Source organism: Hemicordylus capensis, chromosome 1, assembly GCF_027244095.1.
Source record: "Hemicordylus capensis ecotype Gifberg chromosome 1, rHemCap1.1.pri, whole genome shotgun sequence".
Taxonomy (NCBI): Eukaryota; Metazoa; Chordata; class Lepidosauria; order Squamata; family Cordylidae; genus Hemicordylus; species Hemicordylus capensis.
This window is the reverse complement of record NC_069657.1, coordinates 426,508,842-426,533,261: the sequence shown is the minus strand read 5'-3', so window position 1 is coordinate 426,533,261 and position 24,420 is coordinate 426,508,842. Positions and strand designations below refer to the sequence as shown.

Here is a 24,420-nt window from a genome sequence, read left to right as displayed (position 1 = left end):
CATGGAGGAGAGGTCTATCAATGGATACTAGTCGGAGGGCTGTGGGCCACCTCCAGCCTCAAAGGCAGGATGCCTCTGAGTACCAGTTGCAGGGGAGTAATGGCAGGAAAGAGGGCACGCCCTCAACTCCTGTCTGTGGCTTCCAGCGGCATCTGGTGGGCCACTGTGTGAAACAGGATGCTGGACTAGATGGGCCTTGGGCCTGATCCAGCAGGGCTGCTCTTATGTTCTTATGTGGCATAATTTACCCTCCTCAATAATTTTGATGAAAAGGTAAAATGATAAAATGGCCTATATGGAGTTGACTGTGTGGAATTATAACATGGAAGAAATCGGTTTCTGAGCATAGGCCCTAAATGAGAGACAATGTTGAATTTGTCATGCAAATTTACATAACTACAGATACAGGAAATTTTAAGAATGCTCATTTGTTTTCAGTCATAGTAGGCTCCATTCTGTGCAGCCCTCTGTCAAGGTCAGGGACCCTCTGCAGCTGCTGTGAAATGTTAGAGCAGCCCTGACAGTGTAGCAATGAAGCTGCTGTAGTGGGGCTGCCTTTGACGCTACCCAACAGCCCCAGTGGGTCCCTTACTGCAAAATAGAGCTGCACAGAATGGAGCCAACTATGACTGAGAACAGATGAGCCTTCTTAAAATTTCCTGATCATCAATTTGTTTCAATATCATCACACATGAAAGAGTTTTGCAGACTTTTCAAAACTCAATGTTCATTTTTGTCTATTTAAAGCCTCCAAATCCCTAAAAGCTAACTGAGCAATTCATATCTAGATAACAAAACCACCAACCTATTTGAGCAAGAGAGTCCAGGCCTGCAGGGATGAAGAGTGGTTTATTCGGATCCACAGTCATGGATTTGCTTCAAAAATATGAACAGACCAGAACAAAGTTAATATTAATTACCAACACCAACCAAGGGCACAATCCAAAAAAGTAAGGCCAGCTGTGCTCATCTGAAAGCCTTGGAATTAGTGCCCAGTAAATGCTTAATTAATGCTGATGGAAGCTTAGGTGGCTCTAGCTTTTGCTAGACTGTATCACAAGATTCTCATATTTATTTGTGTCTAAACAGCAGACTTCCTGACAAATGTGGTGATTTTTTCTGTTCATCTAGAAAGATTCATTTTCTGACTAAGGTCACATATGAAGCAGCTTCATATGGAAATTCAGTTTCATCCATCTCATTTACTCTTACTACAAGCAGCTTTCAGGTAAAGGTCCTCCAAGGCATGCTATCCAAGATGCTGGAGATTCAACTTGGGGATTTATGCAGGTAAATCATGTTCTACTACTGAAGTATGAAAGCACCCCATAAAGATAAAGCCCTTCTTCTGCAACCATGAGGTCTTGTTCAGGATTTATTTATGGATTTATTTATTTATTTACACAGTCAGACAGGTGTTATTGACTGGTTTGTTTTATCCAGACATCGAGTCCTTCCCAAGGACCTGGGATGGCTGAATTTTATTATCAATGTTGTTGCTGTTATTATAGATATCGTCGCAGAATATAGGCTGTTCCCAGTAAAGTTGCTTTTTGCAATTGGCTGATGGTGATTTCTGTGGCCCCTATAGTGTTAAGGTGCTCTTCAAGTTGTTTTGGAATTGCACCTAGGGTGCCAATTACCACTGGGATTATTTTGGTCTTCTTCTGCCAAAGCCTTTCAATTTCAATTTGTAGATCTTTGTATTTGGTGATTTTTTCTATTTCTTTTTCTTCTATTCTGCTATCCCCTGGTATTGCTATGTCGATTATTTTAACTTGTTTTTCTTTCTTCTCAGCTACAGTTATATCTGGTGTACTGTGTGGCAGATGTTTGTCTGTTTGTCGTCGGAAGTCCCATAATATTTTTGTATCTTCATTTTCTACAACTTTTTCAAATTTATGGTCCCACCAATCTTTGGCTACAGGTAGCTTGTATTATATTATTATTATTATTATTATTATGCATTTATATCCCGCTCTTCCTCCAAGGAGCCCAGAGCAGTGTACTCCATACTTAAGTTTCTCCTCACAACAACCCTGTGAAGTAGGTTAGGCTGAGAGACAAGTGACTGGCCCAGAGTCACCCAGCTGGTATAATGGCTGAATGGGGATTTGAACTCGGATCTCCCTGGTCCTAGTCCAGCACTCTAACCACCATACCACGCTGGCTCATTTAAACTCATGATCTCTCACACCCATACCTCAACCATTAGGTATCAATGCTTTCCCTCCATCCAAAATGAAGAATTACATCAATCTTTATGTAAGCTTAGGTAAGATGTCCAAAAGTAAGAATCAACATATCACAGAGATAAGCTGATAGGCGTTCTAGAAAAATTGCCTTCATTCAGTCAAAAAAGGACTTGGAGAAAGGCTACCGACAGTAGGGAATTGTTCAGCTTACCTTCTATCAAAACCAAATGCTAAGTGGTTAATGACAGCACGTGCCTTCAGCAACAGAGCTTCAGACTTACTGGTGAACTAAGAGACAAATAAAACATACAGCTTGTTTCATGCTCTTTTGTTCGAAACATGGTAAAATACCATTCCTGAGTCATCACTGGACTGTTACAGTTAAAATATACTGGTTTCTATGTTGTACATAAGAACAGCCTTGCTGGATTAGGCTGAAGGTCGTCCAGTATCCTGTTTCCCATAGTGGCCCACTAGATGCCTCTGAGAAGCCCACATTTATGTGGTCAGAATTGTGTCTGATTTTGACATCCCCAGTTGAAGAGATCAAGTATGTCCTTATAGTCAAGGCCAGACTACACATTATGTGTAATTGCATGCAAGAATATGTCAATGGCCCTCTGCTTTGCTGAAAAGCAAAGCATTTAGGAGAGATCTGTAGTGAAGAATGGCAGGAGTGGAAGTGTTTATCCCTTTCCCTGTCTACTGCTTATGCCTGACAGCTCCCATCCCACAAGGCTGCTTTCCCCACCTCCACGAGATGTCAGACTTATCTTTACAATAACTAAAGGTGGATGTTCCACGTCAGAATGGAGGACGACATCCAAGTCAACAGGATGTCATCATGTCAATCTGATGTGCCAAATACAGTGGCTCAATTGAGATGTTGCAACAAACCATGGTTTGTCATTAGCAGCAAGCTTCAGCCTCACATGCTCTCTCTTCCCCTTCCTCTATAAGCAAGAGAAGATAATTAGAAGCTTGTGCTTCCAGGTTGTAGTGAGCCTCTGCAGGTGTTATACATGATGGGGAGAGCAAATGTGTGAGGAATGTAGCAGTATCCTGTCCACTAGCCACAAAACCCTGATGACAAACCCCTCACACATTTGCTCTGCTCAGAAAGCATAATGCCTAAAAAAGACTAGTTTCTGTTTCTGTCCACATATGGCAAACTATGGTTTGCACAAACTGGTTGACACAAACCAGTTTGCCCTCAGACTAGAATCTGAAACTAGGATCAAAATTGTTGTTATGTCTGAACTGAGCCTTTGTCTGAATCCTCGACTGCTGAAAGCAGACTGTGGTTTTTAATGTATTCCCTCTAACATGCTAAGAGGCCAGCTCTTGTCATAATGAGGATGAATTCAAATTGCAAAGCTGAACGAGTTGGCTTTAATATATCAAACGCAATGTGAGAATCAGGTCTGAGTTAGAACAGATCCCGTTCAAGTTGCTTAGTCACTGGCCTACCACTACTCACACAATAAACAATTAGTTGGAAAAATAAAAGTGAGCAGAAAGTCCCAAGTTCAGAACTCAGTTAAAAATAAATTAACTGGCCCCAAGGTGTAATATTTATTGGGTTTAAAACAAAAATCTGGCCCATTGGCAAAATAAGATCTGAAGGTAGAGGTTACTAATGAAATGAAAGACCTTTATCAGGATGATCATGCCTACTTCTAGTTAGCATTTGAGGTTTTATAATTAAAGCATGTTCCACCAGAGTGAAATAGTCATGTTGCTGTGAAATTATGCGGTTGACCAAGAGATCAAAGTTATATCCCCCAAACAGGAGAGCCACCATCTGGTGGAACCAACAAGGCTGACATCCCAACAGTGCTCTTGCACATGAACCACACTTGTGCTTGTGCAAGAAGGTCATGGAGCTATGTGAAGTAGTAGTGTTCCATGACGTAGTGCAGCTGCTAGTGGAAGGCTTTCTCCAGAAGTCTTACAAGGCTGCACAATGAGTGCCATGCAACAGTAGTTGTGCAACCAGAGTTAGGAAAATAGGAAGCTGCCTTATACTGAGTCAGACCATTGGTCCATCTAGCTCAGCACTGTCTACACAGACGGGCAGCAGCTTCTTCAAGGTTGCAGGCAGGAATCTCTCTCAGCTCTATCTTGGAGATACCAGGGAGGGAACTTGGGACCTTCTGCATGCAAGCAGGCAGATGCTCTTCCCAGAGCAGCCCAATCCCCTGAGGGGAATATTTTGCAGTGCTCACACATGTAGTCTTCCATTCAAATGCAAACCAGGGTGGACCCTGCTTAACAAAGGGGGCAATTTTTGCTTGCTCTCAGCATTCCTGTACTTGGAGAATATGTATAGTAATATACATACCACTAAAGATGCACCATAATAATGGGAAACAAATCGAAGTGTCTTGTATATTATTTTTTTAATCTCAGAGTCGAATTCCTAAAAAAATAAAAGAATTTTTTTTAAAAATCAATACATTAAAAACAAGTATTCTGAACAATGTAATGCCATGGATGTATGCAATTCTGAACTAATCTGGCCTTCCTGCTTGGCATGGGAGGAGCCTTTTTTTTGGTCCCAGATCTATTTGGAAGCATAACCTCTGTGTCTATGAACTGTGCACCAGTTTTTCTGTTCATATATCAAGGTCTTTCATGTTACTGATAAGAGACCAGTCTGACCTTAACAAGGAGAAAGAATGCACATAAGTAAAACAATATTTGTGTCTCCACTTAAAGCAACATTTTGGGGACTGAATAACATAAACTAAATGATTGTTTTGAAATAGGAGGGGCTGTTGGAGTGGTAGTTTTCAATTATTAAATGAAGTGCTTCAGGGCACACACAGAAGGAACTTTGAATCATGAGCTGACCAGGCAGTCAGACAGACAGCCTATGACTGCCATCTATGGATTTTAAAAGATACTTTTAAAGGAACAGGGTAGGCTGGTCACCTGTTTTAAGATGGGGGCCAGTCTCTTTTGAGACTAGAAGTGATGGCTTTGAATTAAATCTTTTTAAGAATGCTTTTTCAGATGCCAGAAAATTCTAAATAGCCACCTTTTTAATGCAAGCTAGAGTTAGCCTTTTGGGGCCAAGGGAGGGGGGAGAGTTTTTCAAGCCTTGACTGATTATTGATTATTACTGATTATTTAATTTTAAAGAAGATCTGTTTTAATCTGCATTTATTTTCATGCAAGCCTTTGTGTAATAGCAAGTTGTTCTTTTTATGCAAGCCCTTTCAATGTAAACTTGTTCTTCTCTTCCATGAAGAGCCTATTATATCAAACCTCTATATTATAATGCATATATTAGATTTTGTTAGACAATAAAAGTTACTTAGAAAAGAGGAAAAGAGCCCATGCCTATAATCTGTCCAACTATACACCAGTACTGTTATGGTACTGAAAAAGGGTGTTTGTCTCAAGGCAAGGGGGGTGGATTGAGATAAATCGTTTCCGGCAAGTTTGACCTCTTACTCGAGAGAGCCTCACCTTGATAGTAACATAGTAAAGAATATGACATCACATACTCATCAACTCAGCCATATGTTGTTTGTCATACACGACAGTTCAAACCTTTGTCCCGCCTCAGTAAATGTCCTGGTTCAGACAACCCAAGAAACTATAGTTTGTTGGCTTGTGAATGAGGAAGTCCTTTCACACCCAGCTAAATGGATGCTTTTCTGGTTTGTCAAATCAGTTTCCTATGGCCACAATATTTTTAAAATCATATTCCTGTTCATGATTCAAACAAAACAAAACAAAACAAACAGTAGTCCATCTTGCTTCATGTGAAAAGAACTCCCAGTCCAAAGTGACAGATACAGTGTCTGGGGTTACTGGGCAGCACACTCATAGGGTGGCTCCTTCTGCTTGTCTCACCATGGGACTGTAAGTTGAGCAGCCAGCAGCATTAACTGCAGCCTCTCTCTTAGCTGCCCCAGCAGCATAACTTTTGTTGTATGGCAAAATGTACTGTAAACTGCCTTGGGAATCTTTTAGCTCAAAAGGTGGGGGTATACATCCTTAAAATAAAATGAAAACACAGAGCAGTAAATCTGTGGGTCCTCCATTAATGGGCACGTGGTTATGGTCCTAATTCCACCCAGTAACTCTTGCCAAAAGCTATAGTCCTTGCTCCTTTCTAAAACGCATGCACATCTCTCCTAAACATTTCCAGCCTGATCCACACATGTCCATTTAGTCTACTTTGCTACTCTTTATTCTTTTATTCTGTGGCTGAAGGTTTTTTTTTAAAGTGTCATTTATAAGCATTTCAAAACCAACAAAAACTTCAGCTATTTAACAAAAACAAGCAAGCAAATGAACCTAGCAGGAATCTACTAGCAGGAATCAACATGCATCACTGGTGGATGTCTTGGCAAGAGATCTTCGTATTTTGCTGCCACCTAGGGGACAAAGAGTGAACGTTTCTCCAAAACATACTGTAGGATGTCCTACACACTTTACACACAGGGCTTTTAATACGAATCTCTTCCGGAATGGAGTGGGTCAGCCCATATATTAGTTGCATTTACCCTGAAGTAGCTGTCAGCTGTCAGGGACCAGTACAGTCAGGACTCTGCTTCCCCCCAAATCGAGGCTGTGCATTCTGGCTTAGCCCGAATTATGCCTGGCTTTTAAAAATCCTTTATTTCCAGCTGTTTTTGAAGAAAAAACCCAAGGCTTCTGTTACGCCCCGAAGTTTCTCTGGGATGTGTGGAGGGGCTTCTTTCCAAATGTGCACTTGAAATCCACCCAGGTGTCAGCAAAGGAGATTTGAAATTGCAAGCACTGGGGGGAGGGGAGGGCTTGTGGCAGATTGATGCAATTCTGTGGAGGGGGTCTTTTCAGCTCATGTTTCTGTCAGGTTACATTAGAGCCAAGCAGCCCACATAATACACACACAGATGTCCCCTCGGGTGGAGGCTGTTCCTCACAAACCACTCTCAGCGGTGAATGCCCTCTCCAGCCCCTGCAGGGGTGCTGTGCTGAGGTCACAAACCAGGAGCAAGTGAGACATTGGCCACGGTTCCCCACAGGAGATGCTTTTAAGCACAGATGGCACCCTCAATTCTGCTGGATCACAGAAGCATTTCTGCACTCTGGTGTGGACCCAGCTATGGTGCACGTGTCCCTGTCTGCAGAACGCTGCCAGGAAGGCTTGCTAAAGATGAGTAGCATTTCACACCATCCATGGGGGAAAGAAGTAGAATGGCTGGCCGAGGAAGGAAGAGGGGCCACAGGGAGACTGAGAGAGTCCAGAAGGGGAGGGAGAAATGACTGAGTTAAATGCAAGATGTAACCTGAGCCCTTGTGTTCTGTTGTTTGATTTCCTGGCTGTTTGGTCTTGCGTCTTCTGTAAATAAATGTCAGACTAACAACAACAAAAAAGCTCCCTCACTTCCTCCTGATGGGATTGATTGGATAAAAAACTCAGAGCAAGCCGTGGGAACGCACACAGGAAAAAGATCTGCAGGGATTGCAGAGAAGAGCTGACCCTATGTGAACTGTCCATTTAATCCCCTGAATTAAACATCTGTGAATCTGCTGCAAAGCAGATTTGCTCTTCAGATACCCCACAGCATGAAGCCATGTGTGAATAACTCCCTGGCTTCTATGCACAGCTGGTTTTACCTTGAGTTTATGGGGAGGCTTTATTGTGAACTCGAAGTTATCCCCAAAAGCCAACACAAATGGTGGCTTTTTTAAACCCCCGATATATATTGGGTTACACTCTAATGCATTACACCTGAATTGTGCGTGAACCGCTCCCCAATAACTCGCAGGGACTTCGAGGTAAATCTAGTCAATATGTGAATGCAGCCCCTCCATTCTGGAGGAGATGCGAGTTAAAGGGCTTCAAAAGGAGCCCCTGGTGGCGCAGTGGTAAAACTGCCGCCCTGTAACCAGAAGGTTACAAGTTCGATCCTGACCAGGGGCTCAAGGTTGACTCAGCCTTCCATCCTTCCGAGGTCGGTAAAATGAGTACCCAGAATGTTGGGGGCAATATGCTAAATCATTGTAAACTGCTTAGAGAGCTCTGGCTATAGAGCGGTATATAAATGTAAGTGCTATTGCTATTGCTATTGCTAAAAGCCCCGTGTGAAAAGCTTCCTGTTGGTGCTCAAGCATGACTGCATGGAAGTTAAGAGGGCAGTTCATTACGGTCATTATATCAAGAAAAGGGAGCTGGTTACACTTCACTGGCATTTTAATTCACACCACAGAAATGAGTTAAAATCAGATTCTCAAAGGAGTCAGCATATCAATGACCTGGTCAACACATGCAGCAAAATGAGATGGTAGAATCCTGAGGAGATAGAATGGACTGTATCAATTCAGATGGCAGGTCTGGGGAAGCCATTTTTGAAGTGGGGGGGAATCATGAGTTTTTCATCATGAGAAGGGGGGAGCCCCAGACAAACCCCCAAATTTTTTACACAGACACACCCTACAACCAAGGACATTAGAGGAAAGGTTCTAGACAAGCTCTATCTTTTCTATGCCAGTTTTCTATTTGCAGGGAGTAATTATTTTTTCTTCTTTTAAACACGGGAACGGTAAAAAATGTGAGTCCCTACATGCTATCTGTTCTCCGTTATACCACAGTCTGCCCCAGATATAGGCCAGGCCACTATGAGGTGATAAACTATACCAAGTTTTCATTATGAACAGGGGACAGTTGGGACAAAGGTGAGGGCTTAAGGGTGCCACACACATCAATGCAGCTTTCGCCTTCTTTGTATTGTCCAAGCAGAAAAACAAACCTTTCCATTGTCTATTTGGCACATTATACCATTAGGGATCTCAAATATCCTTCACTTCTGGGGAGGGAAACTGTGTTTTGGCTCTGTGTCCATGATCATCAATGAACTGAGAGGGCACATGTACATTTGTTGGGCACAATGTGCATGATTCCATTTCTTTTGAGAAAAACGAGGCCTGCCTATCATAATCTTTGCTGTTACATATTTAGTTTATTCATCTTCAAAGGTAACTGTACAACGCATCATCAGGGACAGAGGATGAAGGGGAGAATGGCCCCTAATGGTTAACATAAAACGCAAGGCAAAACATACTATGAAAAAGGCTCCCACAATACAAAAACGTGCAGCAGAAATATATGCTACTCACATGAAATAAATCATATTTGCTTCCAATTATAACCAGTGGAACTGGAAATGGGTCGATCAGCTCACGATCCTGTTAGGCAAATGGCAATGTTTATATTTTTGTAAGCCACAAAGGTACACAGTTAAAATAATAGGTAACATTTTAGGAGGTGTAATGCTTCAAAATACTACCGTAGATGCAGATTTGGAAAGTCACAAGAATTTGAAATCTGTTGAATCTAGGATTGTACAGCAATGAATCTGTCATGGATAGGTGGGGAGAACAAGTAATTTACCAGTGCCATAGTATGAAGAAGTGACAATCCTGCCAACCCAAGAAGTGAACTGAGGAACGTGTGTCCTGGCCGCCCTTAAATAGCACGCTCAGGGTGTGGCCAGGACACCTCGACAAGCTTTGGCAAAACTACCACATGGTCCCTGCGCAGACACAGTAACCCATTTCTTATGGATCTTGATGGATCTCAATCCAGATCTCTACAAGACTGGGCAGAATACTTCAGTTACAACAATGGCTTTCCAAGCAAGTTTTTCCTTAAATGGAAAGGGAATAACTCCCTTAAGTCTGAGCTCTCTGCACAAGCTTGAACATAAGCAAGCCATATGAATAAAAAAGTAGCTTGGACTAGATTCTCCATGGGTGAGAAGATGGTTTCCCTTTTAACCTCCTCCCAGATAAGACCAAGGAGGTGCTGCTGCTGCTGCTGCTTGGCATGTAAAGAACAGAAGGTTTTATATATACAGAAGCTGCAACAGAGGACTCTTGACTGTGTTACCTAGGGGAGAATAATCTCCAAGTCAAGGCACCAAGACCTTCTTCCTATCCTCCACCCCAATAGTGGGCAAAGTGCCTTTTCTCAGTCCAAGATGTACATGGATTGGCATCAACATAACAGGTCAAGCAAGGGATGAAGAGAGGGAAATATGCCTATCAAAGTTTTCAGTGACTATAACAATGAAGTGCTCTAGAAAATGTCACACAGAAAGGGAATTGACATGCATAGCATCCTTCCCCCCGACACCCCAAATCATTTTTCAGTCATTTTAACATTTACTTTATGGTATTATTTTACATCTTTGGATTGTGCACTATAGAATATATATACGTTGTTTAGACACTGCATGCGCACAACATTTGTACAAGATGAATGCATGATGCCAGGCACCTTTTCAATTGCATCTTCTGCAATCTATTTTACTTTCTTCAAGAGAACACATTAGCAATTGAATTTCAAGGGCTGATGTTAACATCCCTTGAAATTTTATAATTTAATTAGTTGTCACATTATCAAAAGGCACTGAGTTTTTGATAGACACTTGAATAAATGCAAAGTATAGAGTCGTGCTGAGAGCTGTTATAACTACACCCTTTCCTTAAATCTGTAGCTTCATCGAGTCACTTTGCCAGATGACTTCTGAATGTTCTAGTTTTCACTTTCATTTCAAAAGATTATAAAATCAATATCAAACCGCTTCTCTAAAACTCTGTTTCTTTTGATTGTTGTAACATGCCATAACAATTGCATTAGATGTCTAACAAGAATATATAAGAAACCTTCTTTCCTTGTTTAGGCTCCTACTGAATTTTCATTAAATTGCTATAATTTTCCACTGAACAAGTTCTTCTACATCAAATGGATCTTCAGTCATGCATAAAAATCTAAAGGAGCTGTTTATTATTTTTACACCGATTATCTTTAACTGTGTACGAGCCTGTGACATCTCGAGAAAATACTCATTCTTACTGGATGATCCTTTGGCAAAATGTTCCATATTTTCTGTTTCATTTCTGTAGCTGCTTTAGGGTTGGTTTGTCCCAGTTTTGTTATTATTTTCTCTACATGCTTCCTAGTGACTTGCAGAAGACTCTCCATGGTTGGCCAGAGTTCGTTTGGCTTTGAGAGGTCTAAAACAAGAACTACAGCAAATGTCCTACCAAAACAAAAAACCAGAGATGAAACTGTATCTTGATTTTTAAAAGTAACTACGATAATTTGCATGCAGAATATAGCTCATACAATGGCAATTACTAAGATGAGCAACTGCAAGATTAAAAAGAGAAGGACATCAAATATGGAAGCAAAGAATGTTCATCTGGAGTGACTAGATCTTTAATGATATTCACTTCTAGGCTGTTCTGTTAACTGAATTTATAAATGTGCTTGTGGGTACAGTGAATGTGAATACTGCACATAAAATAGTATTCCTGAAGCTAAGCAGGAGTGGTCCTGATCATTAACCTGGATGGAAGACAACTAGAAATCCCATGTAAAGTGCTATATAAATGTAATAAACACTAATCAAAATAAACCTGTTCACTGTCCATATTGACTACTTGTACATAAAAGAAAATGCTTCTCTTTTACTTAAGCTAAATTGGTATGAATGAAAGTCAGGTTCTCAAAATGGCCACCGAACAGTTTATAGGGTTATCCCTCTGGCTCTCAGAGGCAACTTCCTCCCAGGCGATTTGGCTATAGGAAATCCAGTTCCAAATTCCTACTCAGCTGTGATACTCAATGGGCAAGTTAATATCTCTCAGCCTAACCTATCTCAAAGGTTGTTTGGAAGACTAAAATGTTGCTTCAGGATAGTTGGAAAAAGGATGCAAATGTGACAAACAAACCACATTCTTGCTGGGAAAGAAGCCAAGAAGAGCTCATCTCCCTCCCAGTAGTCAATTTACTGACTAAAATGTTGCTTCAGGATAGTTGGAAGAAGGATGCAAATGTGACAAACAAACCACATTCTTGCTGGGAAAGAAGCCAAGAAGAGCTCATCTCCCTCCCAGTAGTCAATTTACTGACTATTTGATTGCCACTGAGGGCCAGAGGGCTAGCCCTATTATCTATTTTGTGGCCATTTTGAAAACCTGGCTTTCTTTCCCCCCGCTTTAGATCTTTTCTTTCAGTGCCTCTGTACAAAACTTGAGCACTGTGAATATGATAGTGTCTAACTTTTAATAAGCAATTAAACCAAGGACCGTGTGTGAAGTGGACCTGAAATGCCGGCTGAGCTTCAGGTAGAATTGACAATTGTTTGCCAGAAGCACCTTCCCTGACTACACCACCACAAGCATAGAAAGAAATCTGCAGATGACTGTTTGAGGGATTCCCAGATGTTGTTGACTACAACTCCAAGCATCCTCCGCTGCAATGGCTTTTGCTTGGGGATATGGGAGTTGTAGCCAACAACTTCTGGGGATCCCTCTTAGAGAGAACACTGCTGCAGACCACAACATTCACACAGCCATGTGCAAAGGACCATTGAAGAAAAAGGCTAAACAGCATTTCAAAATTAATAAAAGTTTGAAGATTTTCTCCAGAATGGAGAGACTTAGCTTTTATAGAAGTAAAGAGGAGATTAATTATGAAATTCCAAAGTTTTCATTTATTACCTTATGTTAGTTATAGTTATTGGTATGGGTATCAAGTCCAAAAGTGAAGTTCCACCACCTAGTTCCCAAAAATTAGCAATGTCTTTAGGCTGCAAAAAAGTTCCTTTACATTAGAAAGCTGTACAATATCTTAATGCTGCCGAAAAAATATACTCAATACTCATGTCACTGACACACACACACACACACACCATTACTAGAGAAGCCCATTAACTTCATGAGTAGATTATGAGAATGCCATTAGCGGGATTTGTTGACCAGAAGCTAGAAAGTTGGACTTTCAGATGAAACCTGAGCAAACACAAAAGTTGGTTTTATTATTATTTATTTAAAATATTTCTATAACGCCCATAACTTGCATCTCTGAGTGGTTGACAATTAAAATCCTGATTCACAGGACTTCTGAAAGCCACTTCATGCTCTCTGTTGCAGTGTGGGTACACCAGGGCTAGTTACAATAAAAACCAACTTAAAGTATGGTGGATGGAGACCCAAGTCTCCAAACATTCAAAATACATATGGTGGGCACAACCTAAGAAGCCACATTGGATCACAGTTTCCTAGTTTATGCCCACAGTGTGTTTGGAAAAATGTGCTATTTGTTTATTAGTGGAACACTGGTCTCTCTGGGTTGTGAGTATGGAGTAGCTCTTAGTGGGAAAGGTCCTTGGCAGGTTGGCTCCAGATTTCAGGCAGTCCCTGGCAAACTGCTCTCCACAGGCCCCCTCCCCTAACCAAATAGGCCCTGAGAGAGCCACTCTGCCACTACTAGATGAAGGCTATGATGATCACAGAGCTGCTCTCAGCAGTGAGTTCTTCTAAAGGCTCTGGGCTCCTGACAACTGCCAAACTATGCTGACCCCTGACACTTGCCCTGATCCATGCGAACAAGTGTTATACACACTAAAGTAAATGAAAACTAGTAAGCAGCTAAACACCCAAACAACCGAATCCTAAAAATAGATAGCTTGTGTGTACACACATACAGCAACTACCACCACTTTGAAGAACGAATCTTCAGCAGAAGGAAAATGTGACTTTGTTTGACATGCTGCTGCTGCTTCTTAAATCTACATGTTAGCTTTCCTCTACAGAATATCGCAGATAATTTTGAAGGGATGTAGTAGATCATCTATCGCCCATCCCTCATACTACAGGTTTTCACAAATTGGTTTATTTTACAGCAAATGCAGCTCCCAGCACTCAAAACTGCAATATGTTATTGTTCGAAAAATGCAAACAGTTTCCCAGGCATCAAAGGTTTTGCAAACTGGAAGGCTGTTGGGGATGTGGTTGCATGTCATTGGCACCTACCAGAAATTTGCAATGGCAACACTGATAAGATAAAATGCAAACTATGCTCATGCCAGCACCAGGTTTTAATCCTAATATCTCTGATGACCAACAGGGAGCAGATTATAGCAGCTTGTCAATATACTTACTGTATTGTGCCCTTTTGCTCTTCTTCCAAAAGTGTATTCCAAAGCTAATGTTGGTTTTGGAATTTCATCCCTAATAAATAAAGATCCCCCCATCCCCCCCAAAAGAAAAGATCTGTCAAAATCTGTGGAAATTATTTTGAATAAAATGATTTTTGTTCTAATATCAAGACAATTTATTCACAGAAAAAAGGGATAAACTAGGCAGCAAAAACTGTGCCTACTGAATCTTTATTGGAGTGAATTTGCAAAGCATTTATTTATTTATTATTTAACACATTTATATACTGCCCAAAATGCAAGTCTCTTTTAGCATGCTAAAAAAGAATCATGTCCCCTTGAATTTGGCAGGGAATTTCTGATAAGCAGACACTGGGGCCATTCACACGACCTACCGGGCGGGGGAAAGGCTTTGCAAATCTTGCCTTCCCACCAGACGAGCATCCTGTCCTTGGTGGGAGCACGCTCCGTGCTCTCACGCAGTCCACGCTGCTCTATGCAGTGCGGAACAGGGCAGATTGTTCTGAGGCTGGGACTTGTTATCCCAGCCTCCGGGTATGCCGCAGTGCACTGGGGGGATTCCCCCAGGGGACAGGTGCTCTAGGCACTCATATCTGTGTCAGTGTCAGCTGCAAGTAGCCAGCGCTGACACACAATCCCAGCAGCCGAGTTAAAGGTATGTTTGCGCCCTTAACCTCACTTAAGAGCTGAGATTCGGCACTGAGTTTAGCACTGTGACATCCTTTGCGGATGATGTGGTGTTTTTTCTAGAAAATCTATTATTTGTCCAATTGGCCAGGTTTTATAATAATAAGAGCAAAATATGGACCAGAAATCCAATGACAGACTTTATGAAATAAGCAAATTGATAGTGGAGAAGAAAATCAAATATTTGGGCGTCTGGCTGACAAACAAAAACTCTTTGTTGTTTTCAAATAATTATATCAAAATATGGCATACAGTAAAAATTGATTTGCAAAGATGAACTAGAATGAACTTATCTTTAATGGGAAGAATTTCAGTTGTGAAGATGAATGTTTTACCTAAAATGTTCAGACTTTTTCAAACTATTCCTATAATTAATACGTTAACCTGTTTCAAGCAATGGCAAAAGAACGTAACTAAATTTGTTTGGCAAGGGAAAAGACCAAGAATTAAATTTAAAAATTTAACAGATGCTAAAGAAAGAGGTGGTCTTACCCTGCCTGATTTAAGGTTGTATTTCAAGGCTGTTTGTTTGATGTGGTTAAAGGAATGGATAACATTAAGAAATCCCAGAATACTTGATCTGGAAGGATTTGATAGAAGCTTTGGCTGGCATTCATATCTGTGGTATGATAAAAGCAAAGTGCATAAAGACTTTCTTAATCACTATGTAAGAAGGAGTCTAATAAATAGACTCCTGGGTAAAATATAAAAAATGGCTGGAATGTAAAACTCCATTATGGGTATTCCCGATTGAAGCTTTGGCACGTAAAGAGATAAATATGCAATCTGAATGGGGTACCTATAGGAATTTGTTATGTTTTCAAGAGAAGGGCTGTAAATTAAAAAACCTAAACGAAGTACAAAATCTGGTTAGTAACTGGTTTCAGTACCATCAGTTAAATGAAATTTATAAGAAGGATCTTCAAGTTGGATTTGAGGATCAAATGTCGAGATTCGAGAAGGACGTGTGAAAATGATGAAAAATTAGTCTCTAAGATGTATAAGTTGTTGCTTTTGGAGGAGGCAAGAGATGAAGTGGTTAAAACGACTATGATAAAATGGGCTCAAGATGTGGGTCATAATATAGATATGGCTGCTTGGGAAAAATTATGGAAAACTGATATAAAGTTCACTGCATGTTATACTTTAAAAGATAATTATTATAAGATGATGTATAGGTGGTATTTGACACCAAAAAAATTAGCATTAATGTATAAACATGTTTCAAACAAATGTTGGAAATGTGGACAATGTGAAGGAACTTTTTTTCATATGTGGTGGTCATGTGGGAAGGCAAAGGCCTTTTGGGATATGATATATAATGAGCTGAAAAAAAATTTTAAAATGACATTTCCTAAGAGGCCAGAATCCTTCCTGCTGAGAATAACTCAAGGAGAGTTCTCCAGAATAAATTTAACATTTTTAATGTATGCAACCACAGCGGCTAGAATAGTATATGCGCAGAAATGGAAAGACAATAAAATGCCCTCAAAAGAAGACTGGTTGATAAAAATTTTGGAATATGCTGGGATGGCAAAACTTACAGAACTTATAAGGGATGAAAATTTGGAATGTTTCAAAGAAGATTGGGAACCATTTTTACTTTACTTAAAGAACTATTTTTCTAATATGGACCTTTCAGCAGGTTTTGAAATATAGTAATAATAGCAGATTGGGTTGGGTAAAATCGAGTACCAATGTGGAGTATGTATGTTTTTAATTATTATAGCAATGGTTTATATATATAGTTAACGTGAACTGCGCAGACAGGTAAGCAGGAAGTTAATATTTACTTAATCAAATAAATGAATGTAGTTGGATTGTAAAGCTATTGTAAAAGCCAATAAAATTTGAAAAGGCAAAAAAAAAAAACACCCAAAACCAGCGCAAGCAATGCCGCAGCTGCCACCAAGGGGATGAGGGGGATGGAAGCAACGGGATGGAGGAGGAGGAGCAGGAGCAGAGCTCAGGTGAGGGTGGAGAGATCTCTGAGGTGAGGGGGCTGAGGTGAGGGGAGCAATCAAGTACTAGCGCGCAGATGTTCTGCGTGAGTTAAGCTAGTGTAGTTATAAACCACCTTTCACTTGCTTACTTCCAGCCACTTAAATCCTGCATATATTAGTGTTATAGAATACCAAAGCACCTTGTGCACCTTACAGGGGCGTAACTATAATAGGGCAAGGGGAGACAGTTGTCTGGGGACCCCAGAGGCAAGTCACATGACTGACTCCCCCAGCCACGCACCCGCCTGGGCTTCCTTCAGTTGTATTCATCCTCTGAAATTGATGTGAGTGTTAAGACCTGGAGCTACCAGAACAGCATGTCTTTCTCTAGTACCATTAAATGACTTGCATCGTCCACAATTTACAAAACCTTTTAAAAAATAATTTAGGATGATGTTCTATTGTGGCACATAGGATACACACACACACATATTAAAATTTTACTATGCTTTTTGTTACCACAATTCAGCCTCGTTTAAGATTTCTTTACTTCATGAGCTGAGCTTCAGTGAGGGGGGGCATTTTTAAATCTTGTCTCTGGGCCCACTCCAACCTTGCTACACCCCTGGCACCTTAACAACTAACAAACTCTATTGAAGCATAACTTTTTGTGAAGGACTAGAGTCCACTTCATCAGATGCCAAGACATCAAAAGATTTTAGGAAAGAAAAATTCATAATTTAGCCACCATGAATCTCTCTGTGAAGAGCATTCTTGGTTACATAAAGATCATTATGGAATCATGAGTCCTAAGGAGAACAGGCAATTTGTGAAGCATGATAGATCACCATGTAATGATGGATGGGGAAAATCTAAGTTGTAGATAGCAGATTCATTTTCCTGTCCATCTCTGTGTGCCATTAGAAAAAATGAGCCCCAGGTCATTTGTTTGGCACAATGTAGAAAGATCTTTCTGAGTTTCTATTTCAGGTGTGAAAATGCCTAAAGGCAGGTTCATATGACTGCCCCGAAGTCGAAATCCTGTATGCTCTCAGTGAATATATCATCCGAACCTGTCCAAGTTCTGTTCCCACCCTGTGCTATCAAGATTCTCACTGACTTCTGTCACTGAGATCTGAAGTTGGGCAGAGGAAGGGAGAATCTCAAGGGGAAGTGGACTTGAGCAGTTTCAGATTACATGCCCACTGGAACTGTGCAGTTGCCAGGAACCTCCAGTTCTGGGCTTACCAATGTTCGGGCAGTCATGTGAACCCATTGTAAAAATTAACATTCTGAGGGCCATAATCTGTTAAGGACTATAAATCCAAACCAGCACTTTGAACTGTAGCCTTCAAGGGCCCAGATGACATATTTAATATTTCACTCTAGTCAGGGGATGAGGTTGTCATACTCTGCATAAATGCTTGCCACAATAAGTGATCCAGAAGAATCCCTGTACTATATCAGTATTGACATAAACATATATAATCTGTAGAGTTTGGCAACAAGTGCTTTAGACAACATATTTCTATCACTGGAAGGCATTTTGTCAAGTTATACTCCTACAATCATACTGTTGATTATATTTAGAATTTTGAGTACCAGAAAATATGAAATATTTCTCAAAACTTAAACACATACCTGTCAAGACACCTCAGTATAATAGTAGTCTTTCCCTAGAAATTAAAAACAACAAAGAACATTCTTGTAATGTCACTAAAACATAAATATATCACCCCACGTGCTGTAATGCATTCTTCTAATCATTTCCAATAAAATATTTGAAAATTATAAACTTAAAACAATTATCTGTAATCTGATTACTGAAAAGTTAGCTGCCAACTTCCTATCAGAGTGTAACTACACTGCTATTATCATCATCATTATGATAAATTACTGGAAGTGACAAATATAGTAGAAACAACAGGTTACTTAAAAATACACAGTAGCTATCGCTCTAGCCAGCTGTATTCATCTGGGAAATCATTGATAATTGTAAATAACAGCTTAATCTAATGATTTGCTTCTTCTGGAATAGCTTTAAATTAATGAAATGGAAATAAAAAGACTGCATGAAATATACCTAAACACAATGTAAATGAATGCTGTCATACTGTAAGGATTCTAGTGTTAGGCAAGGCAACTTACTGTGAAAAATTGTCTTAGAATTAATGATTAGAGCTGCTCCAAAGAGAAAATCAAGCAACTGCTTTATAAGGTTTAAGACGGTTAGTTTTTAAAAGTAGGTTTATATACAAACCTACTTGTATAATAACAGGTACCAACATTTCTAAAATTCCATTCCTAGGTACACTTATTTAAGCAGTAAGTTCCTTTGAAATCAGTGGGGCTTGCTTGCAAGTAGATATGGAAAGCTAGGGTGGAAAACCGGTATTGGGATAGCGAGCATGAATTGTTCCCTTTTCTAAGTAGGGTTTGCTTGGTTCGATTTGAGATGGATGACTACATGTGAGTACCATCTGCTGTAGGATACACCCACCTTAGGGGATGGAGCCGAAACTCAGTGGTAGAGCATCTGCTTGCAGGCAGAAGGTCCCAGGTTCACTCCCTGGCATCTCTAGGCAGGGCTGGGAAAGATTTCTGCCTGAAATCTTGGAGAGCTGATGCCAGTCATTGTAGACAATACTCAGCTATTCAGACCAATGATCTGACTCAGTATAAGGCAGCTTCCTGTTTCTATGTGTTTAGAACTAGACTGTCAACCAGAGTTTTGCAAGCTGACTTTATCAACCCATAGTGTGTGGTATAGTTGAATAAATATTATTTATTTATTTATTTATTTGATTTCTATACCGCCCTTCCAAAAATGGCTCAGGGCGGTTTACACAGAGAAATAATAAATAAATAAGATGGATCCCTGTCCCCAAAGGGCTCATAATCTAAAAGAAACATAAGACAGACACCAGCAACAGTCACTGGAGGTACTATGCTGGGGGTGGATTGGATAGGGCCAGTTACTCTCCCCCTGCTAAATAAAGAGAATCACCATGTTAAAAGGTGCCTCTTTGCCAAGTTAGCAGGGGTAACTCCCAGTTCCTGTCACCTAGTTGTAAGGGTGATACTTTTCTAGGAGCTTTTCTACCAGCTGTCCCTTTCAGGTAGGTGTCTGCTGCCTGAAGACTTAATTATCCTTCAACATCAACTTGCCAAGCCCAAAGGAGAGTCACACAAAATACTCAGGAGCCACAGAAGAGGCAAAGTCAGTTCTTATTAAAAACTTGTGAATAATTATTGAAAAATATAATAATGTTAATATAGTTTTATTAATCATTAAGCCACATCATGTGCTAATAATTCATGGTTAATTTCTAGACAAGCAACATAACAGCCAAATTCCATTTTTTAATCTCTTCTTCAACCATCTTAGAATGTTCATCTCCTCTCCCAGCTGGCTCAAAATGTTTCTTCCCCTCCCTTGGAAAGTGACTTTTTAAAAATTCCAGTAGCTTCTTCATTAGTGGGTTGCTAACTACTGAAATGGATTGCAGAGTCATTTAAACATAAGTCTATGTTTACCTGGAGAGAACTGAAAAATGAAAATAACTGAAATTTGCTGCATTTAAGATTTTGTTAGTATTTTGGCAATACTGTTGACTATTATGCATATAAATGTCACGCTTCTACATCCTTGCAGGGGGAAAAAGACTTTTTCCCTAGGTAAACTAGGCAATTAAAAAGCACATATTAAAATATAAATATTTAATCAACACTAGCAAAATGCAATAAAATGCTGATAATTACCCCAGTTTTATTTCCTATAAAGAATATTGATCTTTCCCAACATTCCACTCCATCTCGATCACCTTCATTATTTTCTTTTTTTTCAACTTTGGCCTTAGCAATATCCCATAAGGTGTCACTAGGAGAGAAAACAAAACACAGATGTCCTCGTACAAAATAATCTTGTAATATTTCCAGTTAAGATCTTTCTGCATTGCACATCCTCTCTGTGTTCCCTTCTGTCTCATCGAAACTACTTTTGCAACAGTTAATCACAGCAGGCTTTTCAGAAGAACATTTGTGCAGTGGACGATCTAGTGAATTCCAACCATCTGCATGAGCATTTTTGCTAAGAAAATATTTTTTCCATAAACCACACGCAAAGATATTGGGTTGGATGCTTTACTCCTGCTTAAATACAAATGTCAATTAAGTAAAATGAGAATAGTAGTGTGGGCCAGAACAAAGTGATATTTGGATATGAGAAAACTAAATTTTTAAGTATGTTTAGGTCAGTACTTATCTTCTACTGCTACTACTATTTATATACTGCACTTCCAACAAAATTTGCAAAGCCATTTACATAGAAAAACAAATATATAAATAAGATGGTCTCCTGTCCCCACAGGGCTCACAATCTAAAAAGAAACATAAGGCAGACACCACCACCAGCCACTGGAGATATGCTGTGTTGGGCTTGGATAGGGCCAGTTGCTCTCCTGCTGCTAAATATAAGAGAATCACCACTTTAAAAGGTGTCTCTTTGCTCAGTTAAGAACATAAGAAGAGCCCTGCTGAATCAGGCCCAAGGAACATCTATTCCAGCATCCTGTTTCACAGAGTGGCCCACCAAAAAGAGAGTTAGCAGAGGTAACTCTCTTTCTCATGTTGGTCCATGAGAAAGAGATCTTGATGGTGCTTTGGATGACAACATGTGTGTGTGTGTGTGTGAGAGAGAGAGAGAGAGAGAGAAAATCCTCACAATAATCTTGTGAAGAAGATTGGGTTGAGAGGTAAGCAACTTGCCCACATGTGAACTTCATGGTGAGCAAGAAGTTGAATCCAGAAGACTGCTATTCACACGCATGTGCAAAACCGGACTAAGGGAGCCCAGTCCGGTTTTGCACACACGTGTAAACAGCTACAATTGGGCCTGATCCTGGCAGCACCACAGCAGCAAACCTTCCTACGGAGCCACCCTTCACCCTTTTTTGGTCGTGTGTCAGCCTTAGCTGCAAGCAACTGTGGCTGGCAGACTTGGGGAGGGGAGCGGAGGAAGGATCCCCATAATGCACCACGCACATGCATGGTGCATTATTGGAACTCCCGGGGTGTGGGGGGAGGCATCCCGGCACCCTGATCCTCAGAGCTGCTGGCGGTAGCCGGTGCTCACGTGGACAAGCGATCCACCCAACCAGGACAGTGGAATGCTCGTCTACGAGGAGGTAAGTTCTTTAGGGCTTCCTCCCAGCAAACCCAGTAGCCCTTTCTCACTGCATGGAGTCTATCTGCATAGAACTGTATTAATATTGGGCTCTCTTAGTCTTTATGAGATCAGGCACACTGCTTTTTCAGAAATCCCGATTGCGCAGAGAGGGCCCTATGCAAGTCTTCATATAGACGCTCAATTTCATTTTATAGAAATCAAATTATATTGTCTTCAAATAAAATTCTAGAGTCTGATGGGTTTTTAACTGGGTTTTTATTTTTAATTGGATTTCTTTTAATTTATGTTATTCCACGCTGTGTTTTATTGTTCTAAATTGTATATTATGTGACCTCCAGTGACTGTTGCTGGTGTCTATCTTATGTTATTTTTAGATTGTGAGCCCTTTGGGGACAGGGATCCATCTTATTTATTTATTATTTCTCTGTGGAAACCATCCTGAGCCATTTTTGGAAGGGCGGTATAGAAATCAAATAAATAAATGAAAATTACTTTTACTGTTGAGAGCTGCCCTGAACAGTATTATATTGTTGGAACACGATATAAATAGTTTAAATAAAATTAAAAAATTAACAACATGCATCAGTCATGACTACATTATCTTGTTCCTCCGCTACTCACCAAAGTTATGCCACGAGAGAATACCCTTTTTACACAATAGTTACATGCAGTACCATTTCAGTCTGCAAAACTGCAGAATGCATTGAATTAAAATGAGTCACATACACAGCTAACTGACTATGCACAAAAAGCATGACAACCAGAAAGTTATATAGCTTGCCCCATTGCTAAATGAGCAAAGAGGCACCTTTTAAAAGTGGTGATTCTCTGGTATTTAGCAGAGGGAGAGCAAATGGCCCTATCCATCCCCAGCACAGCATCCCTGCAGCGGCTGTTGCTGGTGCCTATCTTATATTTTGTATTACTTTATTATTATTATATTATTTGAATAATAATAATTATCATTATTGTGTGCCCTTTGGGACGGGGAGCTGCTTTATTTATTTATCTATTTATTTCTCTGTAAACCGCTTTGGGAACTTTGGTTGAAAAGCAGCATATAAATATCCATCGTATTCGCATTCTCTCGAGATTTTACGATTGTGTCCGAAATGGGAGTTTGGGACCGGGAAGGGGTCGGGGGCGTTAAGATGGCCTTGAGCACTTGTGCTCACAAAATGAGACTCTGAGGGATCGGAGGAAATCATCTGAGGGGGGAAGAAAGGTAGCAAGACATTTTCCGCGAAGATACGCGGGGAACCCTCAAGGGTCGCCGATATTCCCTCATGGCGCCTAACGTGGACGACGGACGAGCCAGCGACGGAGGAGCAAACGGCAATGAACCCACCCACCCCCGGTTACCTGGCCCCAGGCATGGCGGCTCCCCAGCCAGGTCGCCCCCAAGAGCAGCACTCCGGTTCTTAGGCCTTGGTCGATTCCCGGTGACCATAGCAACCACGGCGATCCCGGCGACCTGACAGGAAGGAGCATCATGGGGGTTGTAGTCCCGTGCTGTAGCCCTCCAGCACTAGAACGTCGAGAGCGGAAGGACTACAACTCGACGCTGCCCTCCCAATTCTTTCGCCTCTTGCGGGGCGGGGGGACCGCCTCTCCAAATTCTGCGTGCGCACAGAGCCGGCCCCCTCCCCGCGGTTTTTAGATTCTTACTTTGCCTACCATCGGGTAGTTTAAGCGGAGTTTTGATCGCCTTATAATTTATAATCCGCTTGTAATTTAACTTTCATTTTACTGAACGTGGTGTGTGTGTATATGTTATCTGCGACCTCGGCACGAGAGCCGGGTGGTGGTTTTGTTTTGGGTCTTCTTCTGTTTATTGTGCGTTTGAGCATTTTAAAATCGAATTGAAAATTTTAATTAGGGCATGTGTGGTCATGTGAGAAGTAGCCTAGTCCTTACCTGGAGAGTGGTCGGACCTGTTCCTTTTAGCAAGAACTAGGACTGAAAATCAGGACTTCTGAGGTTCCAATTTCCTGTCTGTCATGAAGGTATCAAGTGGTCCTCAGCAAGCTGCTCTCACTCATCTTCAGCTTCCCAAATGCAATACAGTCATTTGAGCGCTTTTGAGCATTCAGAGTGATTCACATATATTATCTTTTTACACTACACTACAAGGTCGTTGTAAGGATAAAAAGATAATATATGTAAATCACTCTGAATGCTCAAAAGCGCTCTACAAATATCAGTGTTATTATTAAGAGGCCCAGTTAAGACCAGATCTTATGCAACACAACCCTATACATGGCTACTCAGAAGTAAGTATACCACTAAGCTCAGCAGCATTTACTACCAGGTATGTGTATTACTTCAGCCTTGTAGTTGGTTCAACTGCAATTTTTTTGTTCTGTTGTTTTGCTGATGCTGAGACTTTATTTTAGTGAAATATTCTAGCGTAACCTATGCAGAGCATCTGC

General features: G+C 40.7%; 1 protein-coding gene across 5 annotated transcripts in view; it reads right to left on the bottom strand.

The window, feature by feature from the left end:
- DYNC2LI1 (dynein cytoplasmic 2 light intermediate chain 1) overlaps positions 1–23,584 on the bottom strand; it is a 45,736-nt gene extending 22,152 nt beyond the window's left edge. For 2 of the 5 annotated variants that reach the window (XR_008320082.1, XM_053311803.1), the window contains exons 1-10: positions 23,351–23,578; positions 20,563–20,680; positions 18,442–18,476; positions 14,153–14,222; positions 12,711–12,799; positions 11,059–11,245; positions 9,318–9,386; positions 4,540–4,617; positions 2,407–2,483; positions 806–876 (exon numbers count right to left, since the gene is read on the bottom strand). Coding sequence is in view for 3 of the 5 variants with exons in the window: in XM_053311803.1 (XP_053167778.1) it covers positions 806–876; positions 2,407–2,483; positions 4,540–4,617; positions 9,318–9,386; positions 11,059–11,245; positions 12,711–12,799; positions 14,153–14,222; positions 18,442–18,476; positions 20,563–20,680; positions 23,351–23,364 (808 nt within the window). In the remaining 2 variants the exon portion in view is untranslated. Of the gene's footprint in view, positions 1–805; positions 877–2,406; positions 2,484–4,539; positions 4,618–9,317; positions 9,387–11,058; positions 11,246–12,710; positions 12,800–14,152; positions 14,223–18,441; positions 18,477–20,562; positions 20,681–23,350 lie in introns of all 5 variants that reach the window. The other 3 variants (XR_008320083.1, XM_053311797.1, XM_053311821.1) reach the window with 3 other exon arrangements.
- Between the last annotated feature and the right edge of the window lie 836 nt (positions 23,585–24,420).